Source organism: Desmodus rotundus, chromosome 12 (genome assembly GCF_022682495.2).
Source record: "Desmodus rotundus isolate HL8 chromosome 12, HLdesRot8A.1, whole genome shotgun sequence".
Lineage (NCBI taxonomy): Eukaryota > Metazoa > Chordata > Mammalia > Chiroptera > Phyllostomidae > Desmodus > Desmodus rotundus.
In genome coordinates this window covers 47,331,088-47,344,863 of record NC_071398.1, presented here as the reverse complement: position 1 = coordinate 47,344,863, position 13,776 = coordinate 47,331,088, and the positions used below count along the sequence as shown (strand labels likewise).

General features: G+C 44.2%; 1 protein-coding gene across 7 annotated transcripts; it reads left to right on the top strand.

The window, feature by feature from the left end:
* The first annotated feature begins 405 nt into the window (after nt 1–405).
* LOC112310123 (sialic acid-binding Ig-like lectin 5) lies at nt 406–8,786 on the top strand. Of its 7 annotated transcripts, none has more exons than XM_071219994.1 (11): nt 408–1,152; nt 1,937–2,045; nt 2,287–2,358; nt 2,434–2,814; nt 3,015–3,293; nt 3,551–3,598; nt 3,899–4,156; nt 4,241–4,525; nt 4,743–4,842; nt 5,657–5,747; nt 6,535–8,784. In XM_071219994.1, the coding sequence occupies exons 3-11, from the start codon at nt 2,319–2,321 to the stop codon at nt 6,727–6,729; spliced, it is 1,677 nt and encodes a 558-aa protein (XP_071076095.1). In that variant the 5' UTR covers nt 408–1,152; nt 1,937–2,045; nt 2,287–2,318; the 3' UTR covers nt 6,730–8,784. The 7 variants fall into 7 exon arrangements, with proteins under 7 accessions (XP_071076096.1, XP_071076098.1, XP_071076097.1 ...); XM_045200270.3 differs by having other exon boundaries at nt 2,174–2,358; XM_071219995.1 differs by having other exon boundaries at nt 406–1,152; nt 1,937–2,358; nt 5,657–5,738; nt 6,535–8,785.
* The last annotated feature ends 4,990 nt before the right edge of the window (nt 8,787–13,776 follow it).

Below are 13,776 nucleotides of genomic sequence, written 5' to 3'. Positions count from 1 at the left end.
TATATTTGAGATATAACTGACATGTAACTTCATGATTTGATATATGTATATATTGTGAAGTGCTCACCACATGTCTTATTAACATCTATCACCACATAGAGTTTTACACTTTTTTTTTCTTGTAATGAGAACTTTCAACAATTTTATCTCTTAACAATGTACACTCAGTAATTTTAAAATATCCAACACAGTATTACTAAATACATTATTAGAGTTAATAGTATAATACTAATACCCACTATTATTAACTTCAGTCACCATGCTGAACATTACTTCTTTATGATGTAATTGCTTTATAAGTAGAAGTTTGTACATTTGACCACCTTCACCTATTTTTGCCCAAACCCCTCCCTCTGCCTTTGGCAACCACCCATCTATTTTGTCTATGAGGTGGATTATTTTTTAAAAGTTTCCACATGATTGTGAAGTCACACAGTATTTGTCTTTCTCCATTTATCACACTTAACGAAATGCACTCACGTTCCATCCATGTACAATAGTTGCAAATGACAGGAGTTCTTCCTTTTTTGTGGCACAGTAACAGCCCATTGTATACGTACCACTTTTTCATCATTTATTGATGGACAAGATGTTGCTTCCACATCTTGGCTATTGTAAATGATGCTGCAATGAATGTAGAAGTGTATATGTCTTTTTAAGTTAGTATTATCATTTCCTCCAAATAAATACCCAGAAGTGGAATTGCTGGATCTTACGACAGCTCTATTACTAATTATCAAGGACCTGCCCTACAGATTTACTCAGTGGTCCCCAATTTACATTTCCAGGAACAGTGCAAGAAGGTTCCTTCTCTCTGAATATTCTTGCCAACGCTTATTTCTTGTCATTTTTATCATCCAGCTTGCAATTTGCTAGACTGCTCAGTGATGTGAATTGTGGGGGCACAACCAAGGAAATGCTGCTTCCTTTAGTCCTTTGCTTGCACAAGACAATATTGTTTGTAGTACATGAGGAGACTGGGGTGGGTGTGGGTAGAGCTGGTTACCTCTGGGTCGCCTGTTCCCTGCGGCAGGGGCAACCCCAGGTTGTGTGGAACCTGATATTTATGCTAATGTTGAGATCACTGCTTTGAAAAAAAGGAACCAGGGGCACCTATGAACTTTTCTGAAGTGAGAAAACACATCACATCAGGTAAGAAAAACTAAAATGCTGAAAACCAAAATATAAGATAATACAAAAAATTACAGACTATTTTTATTAGTCGTATGGATTCTAGTCTGGCACACCTCCATAACACATTCTCTACCTTTTTTGACTACACTTTTGTTGCCTCTTTAAAGGAGAATAATTCTGTCATATAGTAATAAATATTAATATTATATTGATATAAAATAAAGAATAGAAGAGAATCCAGTGTTTCCTCCAGCACAGGTGATTGAGATTTCTCTTTATCCTGTACAGTTTAAGAAATTTTGTTTTAATCACCCAACTTGTTTATGGAATGTCTGACCTATTTCACCTCATTGTTGTATTTGGGAAAATGTTTTAGTTGTTTTTCTTTCACAAAAGAGCAGTAGGATTGCAGATTATTTCTGCATATCACTCCAGCCTTTGCTGGGGCTTTGAAAAGGGTATGAGTGTGTGAGGGGCCTTGAAGATGGAGTTTCATGAGCTTTAATGTGGCAAGTTTGCTGCTGTGCTGAGGGCTAGCCTCTGGGGTCCCCACTAAATGAGGCAAGATCTCCCTGCGTGTGTCCCATTTTAGGGGGCGGGGACTGTGTGCCATTGCTGTCCCACAGACCCTCAGAGCCTTGAAGAGGAACATGTGTGCATCCCATGTCCTGAAAACTTTCAGAATAAAGGGCTTTAATGCTCAGCTTTTCCCTGGGTTCCCTCCATTGTGATTGGATCTAAATTCTTTCCTCTCTTGCCAGCACTTGAGTGGTCTAAATTTTTTTTTAATTATCTTTTTCAGAACATGTAATGGGTTCAGCTGGAATGTGGGTCCCCTGAGTCAACATGACCAGCTCTGACCTCTATGATCCCTGAGTGACCTCCCTCTTGACTTAAATATCATGTGCAAGGTGATCACTTTCAGATTCATGTCTGGGTGAGCCTCTCACACATTGGAGGCCTGGGTATATCCACCTGCCGGGTTGGGTTGGGGGACGTGAGGCAGGATGATTTCTCAATCCTCACCATACCCCCACAGCCCATGGAGTCCAAGTTCCCCTCCAGGCCTGGCCACAGCTCTGTCACCCATGGCTTCCTGTTGGGGCATCCTCTGCCCCACCCCACAGCTCGGCATTTCCCTCCCTGACACAGGGACTGGGACCCGCTCTGCCCTGTGAGAAGACATGGTGCCCCTGTTGCTGCTGCTGCCTCTGCTGTGGGGGGGTGAGTGGGCCTGGGAAGGGGGATGGACAGGGGAGGAGTGGCTGGGGCTGCAGCTGAGCTTCTGTGTCCCCCCAGAGTCTCTGCAGGAGAAGGAAGGCTATGAGCTCCAAGTGCGAGAATCGGTGAGGGTGCAGGAGGGTCTCTGCATCCACGTGCCCTGCTCCTTCTCCTACCCGAGGAGTTTGTGGTTCCCCTCTAGCAGACTCTACACCTCCTGGTACTGGAGTGAGGCCAGCACAGGCTACACATATCCTGTGGCCACAAACAGCCCAAATATACACGTGAAGAAACAGACTCAGGGCCGATTCCTCCTTGGAGACCCCACGACCAACAACTGTTCCATAAGCATCAGAGATGCCAGGAAGAGTGACACAGGAACCTATGTCTTCCAAGTGGATCCTGGATATTATGTGGAATATACTTACCAAGATAAGAAGCTGACTTTGCAGGTGACAGGTACGGCAGGGGTCTAGGAGAGAATGCTGAGACATGGGGCCCAGCTTAGAACAGGAACTAGACCTTGGGACGCTACTAAATCCAATCGACACAGTACCTGGAAGTGAACTCAGGCCCTGTGGCATGGGTCCCAGGCAGGGTCACATTCTGGATCCTCATTGCAGCCCCAGGTCCCAGGCACCTCCCTATCTCCTCCTCAGACCTGACACAGAAACCAGATATTCACATTCTGGAGCCTCTGGAGTCTGGCCGCCCCACACAGCTGAGCTGCAGCCTCCCAGGGTCCTGCAAAGCGGGAAGTCCTCTCATCTTCTCATGGGTGGGGGATGCTCTTGACTCTCAGAATCCCAAGATCCTTCGCTCCTCCATGCTCATCTTCACCCCGAAGCCCAGGGACCACGGCACCACAGTCACCTGTCTGGTGACACTTGCAGGACCTGGGGTGACCACACAAGAAACCATTCGGCTCAATGTCTCCTGTGAGTGTTGGAGGGATGGCTGGTGTTGGAGGGAGACTGGCACACTCGAGCCTTTGTGGATGTATGTGTGTGAGTGTGTGTGTATGTGTGTAGAGGAGGCTGAGCTTACCTGAGAAAACATGTTACTGAGTGCAGGAGGGGAGTGAGCCAGAAGGATATCAATCCCACCTTCCTGGTTACCACCCCACCTCCTTGGGTTCAAGGTGACTTCCCTCTACTCCTCCTCTCTGAAGTGGGGCCACAACTTTCTTTCCCAGATGCTCCACGGAACCTTACCATAGGCATGTCCTACAGAAATGTCACAGGTAGGAAAGAACTTCCGTCTTGGGCTGGGACCTGCGCTGGGGCCACCATGGAGCTGAGGGGGAATCACAGTGTGAATAGGATCAGATATGGGAGAGGCAAAGAGGAAAATCATCTCCTTCCCTCACATCTTGTTGGTGGGTGCCTGTCCCTGTGTTCTTGTTTCTCTCTCTCTCTCTCTCTCTCTCTCTCTTATCTATCTATCTATCTATCTATCTATCTATCTATCTCTTTATCTCTCTCTCTCTCTCTCTCTCTCTCTCTCTCTCTCTCTCTCTCTAACTTCACTTCTCTCCCCAAAGCATTCAAGATTCTGCAAAACACCTCATCCCTTCCCATCCTGGAAGACGAGGCTCTGAGGCTGCTCTGTGTGGCTGACAGCAACCCCCCTGCACAGCTGAGCTGGTTCCGGGGGTCCCCAGCTCTGAACGCAGCCCCCATCTCCAGAACCTCGATCCTGGAGCTGCCTCGTGTGGCGACTGGGGAAGAAGGACAGTTCACCTGCCAAGCTCGTCACCTTCTGGGCTCCCGAAGTATCTCTCTCAGCCTCTCAGTGGTCTGTGAGTGTAGGGAAGCCTGGCGGCAGGGCACCTGGGTCCTGGGCGGGCGGAGGCATCTCTGACCCTTCTCCTCTCTCCCTACAGACCCCCCACGGCTGCTGGGACCCTCCTGCTCCTGGGAGGATGAGGGTCTGCACTGCAGCTGCTCCTCCCGAGCCCAGCCCTCCCCCTCGCTGCACTGGCGGCTGGGGGAGGGGCTGCTGGAGAGGAACCACAGCAATGCCTCCTACACCGTCACCTCCAGCTCCGCGGGGCCCTGGGCCAACAGCTCACTGAGCCTCCGCATGGGGTTCAGCGCCGGCCTCAGACTCAGCTGCGAGGCTGGGAATGTCTATGGGTTCCAGAGCGGCACTGTCCTGCTGCTGCGAGGTCAGGGGCCTGCTGAGGGTAGAGGCTAATGGAGAAAGGAAGGGGTCAAAGGGAGGATGGAGCTGCGGAGAAGGGAGACTGAGGAAGGTGGTGATTTGCTAGGACCTGACCCTTCACCACCTGTGTGAACAGAACCTATAGCCGGTTCTGCAAGGAGGTGGGAAGATAAGACACTGGGTCCTGCGAGTGGGTGGGCTCACGCCCCTCTTCCCAGCAGGGCAGTCAGCATCTGCTTCCAGAGTGAGTCCTGCGGCTCTTGGAGGTGCTGGTGCCATGGTCCTACTGTCCCTGTGCTTGTCTCTCATCTCCTTTTGTGTGTAAGTCCGTGTCCCCGGGAGGTACAGGGAGCTGAGTCGTGGGGAGTACAGAGAGAGGGCCCTGAATCCCAGAAAAGCAGAGCTGAATCCATACAGAGGGGTCGTTTTGGGGGGGAGTGGGTGGGGTAGCAGCTTTATTGAGATAAAATTTCCATATATTTAAAGGTGCAATTCAATGGCTTTTACTTCAGTCACAGAGTTGTGCACCCATCGTCACAATGAATTTTAAAACTTTTCATTCGTTCAACAAAACAAAAACAAAGCAAAACATCCCTTATTGGTCATTTTGTCACCATCCTCAGCCCAGCCCCCAGGCGACCACTAATCTATGTCTTGTTTCTTTAGATTTGCCCGTTCCGGGCATTTCATATAAAGGGACTCCTACGATACATGGTGCATGGTGACTGACTTTCCCCCTGCCCCCGCCCCACATAGCACGATGATTTCAAAGCTCATGTGCCATTTTTTTATTCCTTTTTGTTCCAAATAATACTCCATGGTAGGGATGGGACACATTTTATTTGTCTCCTCATTCACTGAAGCACAGTTGGGTTGTTTCTACTTTGGGGCTCTCAGGAATAACAGTGTTACGATCGCTTGTGCATAAGTTTCTCCCTGCGTAGGGGCCTATCGTGATGTAAGTTTAGTCTTGTCAAAACACCTACTCACCCCAGGGGATGGAGCACTCACTTATATGTCAGGAGGGTCTCTGAGTCCGGTTCCGGGATCTGGATGCTTCAGTTGTCTTTTCAGGGAGTGAGGGCAGCCTGCCCACCTGTGCTGGGCCATTGTGGCTCCCAACTTCTTCCTTTAGAATGAAATTCTGCAAGAAGCAAGCAGCAGGGGGACGAATGATCGTGAATGATGAAGACCCTGTCATGGGTACAGTCACCTGGGTGAGTGATGTGAGTATCTTCTCATAGAGTGCGGGGAGGGGGGGGGGGGGCTGGACATGTTCCTTCAATGAGTGCAGACTGAGCTTCCCAGCATTACCACAAACGCACTCCTCTGTTCTCAGCTGGACAGACAGCTGGGAGTTGACTTCCCCTTTATCTCCCAGAGCCCAGGGCCAGCCTCCTGCCCCAGATCTGCTGACCCTCATCCCACCTCACCTCTCTGCCAGATACAGCCTGCCAGAAACTTCTCTTCAAAACTATTACTTTCTACCAATTCTGGGCATGTTCTTCACCTCTTCTCATCTCAGTTTCCCTATCCATAAATGAAAATGATAGGAGTATCATTTTTTAAAAAATATTTTAGTTCTTTATTTTTAGACAGAGGGGAAGGGAAGGGGAAAGAGAGGGAGAGAAACATCAATGTGTGGTTGCCTCTTGCGTGCCCCCTACCGGGGACCTGGCCCACAACCCAGGCAAGAACCCTGACTGAGAATCGAACTGGCGATGCTTTGGTTTGCAGGCCAGCACTCAATCCACTGAGCCACACCCACCAGAGCTGACTAGAGTATCATTTATACGTAGTTTCTGTGAGGATGAAATGTGATTATTAAGCCCTCGATATGGTCTAATCAATTGTAGTATTACAAATTTTTAAATGAATGAGCAAATAGTTGACTTCATGAGCAGTGTGTGTGGAGTAAGAGGGTGAATGAAAAACTGTTTCATCAGCCCAACTTCCACTTAAGACCATGTCTGATTTGTTCTTCTCTGACTCTCTTTTCTCCCCTTTACTCAGGGTTCCCAGCTAAACCCTGTGCCAGATGGACCTCTGGACCAAGTGTCACCCACCATGGATGCTTCTCCATCGAGAGAGGAGCAGGAAACCCAGTACGCCAACCTCAGGTTTCACAGTAGGAAGCCACAGGAGCCTCAGTGCAAGGAGGCCACCACCACCTGTGAGTACTCAGAGATCAAGAAGATAAGCCAATGAGGACTTGCTGAGAGCTCTGTCCTAGCTGGAGGCATCACAGCCTCTCTCTGGGAGAAAAGTCAGGGGACTAGTTGGTGAAGTGTGAAAAGACCTTATGCAACATTAACATTAACCACTGTAAGAGCATCTGCAGGCAGAGCAGAAAGAAGGTGATGGGATTGGAGAGACTTGGGCTCAAGTGCAGACGTCGGCACTTCCTAAGGCATTGTCTTCAAGTGATTCGCTTCCTTTCTCTGTCCTCAGTTTCCCATTCTGTATAGCAGAGATCACGCATCCTACTCAAAGATGGCTGTGAGCATTAAAGAAATCACAACCAACTGAGGTCCCGGGTTTGTTGGTCTCTCTTTTTTTTTAACAGAAAGATCCTGGTGGCAAGTTCTCCTGAAGCCAGGAGTGACCAGCCACAGAAAACAGGGTGGCAAACTTGTTGCTCTCATTTTCCATCCCAGAACTCGTTAAAGCCTCTACAGGGAAAGACACCCCTGTCCACATTGTGTTCGGTTCACGATGGGGTATCATAGTTTCTCTGGGTTCATCTCACCTCACTTGTTCCTGTCCATTTTCCAGCACCTCCTGAGCCCTTCCCCATTCCATGTACGGCCCCACAGGGATCTTTCCAAACAGCCTGTTGGCTGTAAGCGGGAGCTGACCAGGTGTTTCATCACCAAAAAGGATTTTTTTCAGAGACAAAGAAAGGATTGAGATGCAGCCGGTGCAACCACAGTGAGTCACATGCGCAAGGAAGCAGCCACCAGGGAGCCCTTTTCTCGAGCTAAAGAGGAAGTTCGGGGGGAGGGGCTGTTACCACCATAGCGCTGTGCTGTGAACATAGAGTGTTTCCAGTAGGGCTGCCAGCACCACGTAGCGTGTGACAGTGCCGCCCACAGGCCTCCTGATTCCTGGCTGGGTTTGTCCCCCACGGTAAAACTGGCCGCACCAGAGAGCTGACCCCGCCTCTGTCTGACACAAACCCCTACCTGACTCCCTGGTCTTAGTCTATACATCCCAGACCTCTTCCCCTGGCATTCACCTCCTCACCCACCCTCTCCCCGTGGCGTTTGTCCCTGAAATCTTCTATGGCGTTTCCTACAAAAATTTTAGCAATTCGAGATCCCTCTCCTGTATGCCACGCCCCCTTGCTTTCATCTGGCCCGCCCCATCCTGCCCTTCAAACGCAATTCTTGATCAGACTTAGGTTAAAAGTGTGGGATGAAGAAAGAGCTCATAGTCTCCCTCTTCTATATAGTTGATTTCATTTAACTTTTTGAAAACAAAGTTCTAAAACAAAACAACCAGAGTCATGAGCGGTACCCTAGCATACGTGCCTAACAATAAGTTCTTTGATTGTGAAGTCTGTGGTGTCCCTTAACTGTGGGCGAGATGTTTCAAGATTCCAGTGGATTTTTGAAACCGTGGATAGTACCGAGTCCTATACATATTATGACTTTTCCTATGCATACCTATGATAAAGTTTAATAGATAAATTAGGCGCAAAAAGATATTAACAATGATAACTAATAGTAAAGCAGAAGAATTATAACAATATACTGTGATAAAGGTTATGTAAACGTGGTTTCTCCCTCTGTCAAACTATCTTCTTATAATGTACTCACCCTTCTTCCGGTGCTGTCGTAAGGTGTCACAATGCCTATGTGATGAGGTGTAGGGAGGTGAATGCCACAGGCATTGTGACGTATTATGAGGCTGCTATAAGGATGACTTGACACAAGCACCCAGATGCTGGGACAGTAGATCTGACAACCTAGTCGGCTACTAAGTGACTCACAAGTGGGCAGTATACACAGCGTGGAGATGCTGGACAAAGAGATGGTTCACATCCAGGCAGGACAGACAGAGGGAGTACAAGATTCATCATACTACTCAGAAAATCATGAAATTTCTAACATGAATGGTTTGCTTCTGGAATCTTCCATTTAGTAATTTCAGACTGTGATTGACCCCAGATAACTGAATCCATGGAAAGCACCACTTCGAATAAAGGTAGAAGACTGTAATAAACCTGGTTTTTCAAAGTTTTCTGATGGTTTTTGCTTAAATGTGTCTTATAGTCCCAGGAAGAACCACAAGGGCTGGTCCAGCCATAACACTGGCTGCAGTGGAGGAAATGCCTGTGGGTGTCCACAGGTAGAATGGGCCCAGGTGAGTGCCCCAGTGACACAAAGCAAGCACCTGAACACAGGTGACTTTTCTCCTGAAGTTTTGAAAGTGGCCCTGAGGAAAGAAGTGGACATTTACAGTGTGGAACTAGAAGGGCTTCGGCTCCCCACATCCACTACACAAACCCTATTTTCAGTGCAGTAAGAAGCTGAATTGTAACTCTTGTTTTGTTAATAACTGGTTAAATCGTTCTGCTCAAGACTTATGCTGAAAATAACAAAATTCTTTGAAAAAAGTAAATAGAAAAAATAAAACCCCTCATTTTAATGTATAGAATAATTAAAAAGGAATTAGGCTAGAATTTGGGGGGAATACTTGAATTTAGAAAATTAGGATATCTAAGCCAAAATACCAAAGTTTCCAATGGCATTTGCCCATAGTGATCATGTGAACTTTGGTTCTGTGGCTTTTGTGGCCTAGAAATGAAAGTCAGGACTCTGGCCCTGCCCAAGGAGTTTCAAAGGAGACCATTCCCATATTGAGTTTGTATTGGGGTAAGGCTGAGTCAAAGAAAACTAAAGACAAGGAGAAAATCGGAAGGGCAACCAGAGGGGGGAAAAAAAAAGACAGTTACATTAAAAAGGAGCAGTTTAATTGAAATACAAGTAGTAACTTTGGAAAGCAGAAGAAAGCAAATACTATCTTTAAATGCCACTTTATAGTCTATGCTTAGCAGAGATATTTAAAAAACGAAGAAGTAACACAGACCCTTTGCATCAAAATAAATGGGGAAAATCAATGCCAGTAGAATAAAAATATAGTTTTAAATTCTTTATTTTATTTTTATTAAGATTTTTATTGTTATTCTGTTACAGTTGTCCCAATTTCCCCCCTTAGCCCTCCTCTGCCCAGCCCACCCCGCACTCCCACAGTCCATTACCACCTGTTGTCCATGTCCATGGGTCATTCACACATGCTCTTTAACTAGTCCCTTCCCCTTCTTTCCTCCATTATCCCCATCCCCCTTCCCTTGGGTCACTGTCAGTCCGTTCCATGTTTCCATGCCTGTGGTTCTATTTTGTTCATTAGTCTATTTTCTTCATTAGATTCCTCTTACAGGTGAGATCATATGGTATTTGTCCTTCACTGACTGGCTTATTTCACTTAGCATAATATTCTCCAGTTCCATCCATGCCATTGCAAAAGGTAGGAGTTCCTTCTTTCTTTCTGCTGTGTAGCATTCCATTGTATAAATGTACCATATTTTCTTTTCATTTTTCTTAGTTATTTATTTATTTTTAAAATTTAAAATATTTTTCCCATCACAATTTATCCTCCCCATACCTTTTTTCACCTCCTCCCTTCCCTCCTCCCTCCACATTCTTTTTTTTCCCCAGTGATTTTCAAAATTATTGTTGTTCAATTACAGTTGACTATTTTCCCCCATTACTCTCCCCTGCCCTACACAACCCCCACCTCCCATATTCAATCCTCTCCCCCATTGTCTTTGTTCACGGGTCCTTTAAACATGTTCCTTGACTTGACCCTTCCCCTTTTTCCTTTGTTATCCCCATCCCATCTTGCCTCTGGTCACTGTCAGTTTGTTCTTTCTTTCCATGTCTCTGGTTCTATTTTGCTTGCTTGTTTTTTTTTGTTGATTAGGTTCCACTTATAGGTCAAATTATGTTGTATTTGTCTTTCACCACCTGGCTTATTTCACTTAGCATAGTACTCTCCAGTTCCATCCATGCAGTACTGAGGGGTAGGAGCTCCTTTCTTTCTGCTGCATAGTATTCCATTGTGTAAATATACAGTTTTTAATCCACTCATTTACTGATGGGCTCTTAGGCTGTTTCTAGCACTTGGCTATTGTAAATAATGCTGATATGAACGTTGGGCTGAATAGGTTCTTTTGAATTGGTGTTTCAGGATCCTTAGGGTATAATCCCAGCAGTGGAATCATTGGGTCAAAAGGCGGTTCCATTTTTTTTTTTTTTTAGGAAATTCCATGCTGTTTTCCACAGTGGCTGCACCATTCTGCATTTCCACTAACAGTGTACCAGGGTTCTCTTTTCTCCACAACCTTGCCAGCACTTATTGTTTGTTTATGACAGTCATTTTGACTGGTGTGAAGTGGTACCTCATTGTGGTTTTAATTTGCATCTCTCTGATGGCTAGTGATACTGAGCATCCTTTTTATATGTCTCTGGGCCCTCTGTATGTCCTTCCTGGAGAAGTGTCTGTTCAAGTCATTTGCCCATTTTTAAAAATTGTGTTGTTTGTCTTCCTGGAGTGGTCGTGTGAGTTCCTTATATATTTTGGAGATCAAACCCTATCCAAGGTATCATTGGCAAATATATTTTCCCATATAGTTGGTTCCCTTTTCATTTTACTGATTTTTTAAAATTGTTCAAGTATAGTTGTATCCATTTTCACCCCACCACAGTCCCCTGGCTCCCACCCACGAACCTACCCCCTTTGGCTTTGTCCTTGTGTCCTTTACACATGTTCCTTGATGAACCTTCCCCTATATTTCCCCCACTGTCCCTCTCACTGCTGTTTTCTTTAGAAGCTTTTTATTTTGATGAGGTCCCATTTGTTTATTCTTTCCTTTATATTCCTTCCTCTAGGGGACATATTGGTGAAAATATTGCTGTGTGGAATATCTGAGATTTTCCTGCCTATGTTCTCCTCTAGGACTTTTATGGTGTTGTGACTTATATTTACGTCTTTTATCCACCTTGAATTTATTTTTGTGTAAGGAAGTTGGTTAACCAATTCCCCCCCCCCTTTTTTTTGCATGTAGCTATGCAGATCTCCCAATGCCATTTGTTGAGGAGGCTATTTTTACTCCATTTTATGCTTCTGTCCCCTTTGTCAAATATTAGTTGGCCATAGAACCTTGGGTTTATTTTTGGGCTCTCTATTCTGTTCCATTGGTCTTTGTGTCTGTTCTTATGCCAGGACCATACTGTTTTGATTACAGTGGCCTTGTAATATAGTTTGATATCAGGTATTGTTACTCCTACTTTGTTCTTCTTTCTCAGAATTGCTGCAGCTATTTGGGGTTGTTTATGATTCCATATACATTTTTGAAATGTTTGTTCTATATCTGTGAAATATGCTATTGGTATTTTAATAGGGATTGTGTTGAATCTATAAATTGCTTTGGGTAATATGGACATTTTGATGATGTTAATTCTTCTAATCCGTGAACACAGTATATGCTTCCATTCATTTGGGTCTTCCTTAATTTCTTTCATTTCTTTCTTCAGTGTTGTGTAGTTTTCTGAGTATTGGTCTTTTACCTCCTTGGTAAGGTTTATTCCTAAGTACTTTATTTTTCTTGTTGCTATGGCAAATGGGATTTTTTCCCATGATTTCTTATTTTGATATTTCATTGTTGGTGTATAAAAATGCCTTCAATTTCTGAATATTGATGTTGAATCTTGCTCTTTTGCCAAATTCACTTATTAAGCCGAGTAATTTTTTGGTGGAGTCTATAGGGTTTTCCATGTACACTATCATGTCATCTGCAAACAGTGACAGTTTTACTTCCTCCTCTCAAATTTGGATGCCTTTTATTTCTTTTTCTTGTCTGATCACTGTGGCTAGGACTTCCAATACTGTGTTGAATAGAAGCGGTGAAAGCAGACATCCTTGTCTTGTCCCTAATCTTAGTGTGAAAGCTTTTAGTTTTTGACCACTGAGTATGATTTTGGCTGTAGGTTTCTCCTATATGGCTTTTATTATGTTGAGGTATGTTCTCTCTACTCCCACTTTGCTGAGTGTTTTTTATCATAAATCAGTGCTGTACCTTATCAAATGCTTTTTCCGCATCTATTGATATGATCATGTGATTGTTATCTTTCCTTTTGTTTGTGTGATGTATTATATTTATTGATTTGTGAATATTGTACCCTTGCATTCCTGGGAGAATCCTACTTGAACACGGTGTATGATCTTTTAAATGTATTGCTAGATGTGGTTTGCCAATATTTTGTTGAGGATTTTAGCATCTATGTTCATCAGCAATATTGGCCTGTAGTTTTCTTTCTTTGTTGTGTCTTTATCTGGTTTTTGGATTAGGATGATGCTGGCTTTGTAAAAAAAAAGTTTGGGAGTCTTCCTTGTCTTGGATTTTTTGGAATAGTCTGAGAAGGATAGGGGTTAGTTCTTCTTGGAATGTTTGGTAAAACTCACATGTGAAGCCATCGGTCCAAGTCTTTTCACAAGAAAAAACTGAAAAATATGCAAAGTTATGAAAGATAAATAACATGTTACTAAACAATGAATAGGTCAGCAGTAGATCAAGGAAGAAATGAAAAGATACCTTGAAACAAATGAAAATGTGAATACAACAGCCCAAAACTCTGTGGGACACAGGGAAAGCCATCCTGGGAGGAAAATTCATAGCTTTACAGGCCTATATCAAGAAACAACAGAAAGCTCAAATAAACAATGTAACTTTACATTAAAAGGAACTTGAAAAAGAACAACAAACAAAGCCCAAAGTGAGTAGAAGGAAGGAGATAATGAAGATCAGAGCAGAAATAAATGACATAGAGTGTTAAAAAGAGATATAAAAAAATTAATGAATCCATTACCAAATAATGAATCCATTATTTGAAAAGAAAAACAAGACTAACAAACTTTTAACCAGAGTCATCAAGAAAAAAAGAGAGAAGACCAAGATTAAAAAAAAAAATCAGAAATGATATAGGAGAAATAACAACTGACACCAAAAAACATAAAGGAGTGTAAGAAAACATTATGAACATACAATCTTCCAAAAAGTAAATCAGGAAGAATCAGGGAATCTGAACAGAGAGATTACACCTATTGAAATTGAAGCAGTAATTAAAAAGCTCCCAAGACACCAATTTATATTTCAACAACAATTGTTCCACACTGTCACTAACACTGGGT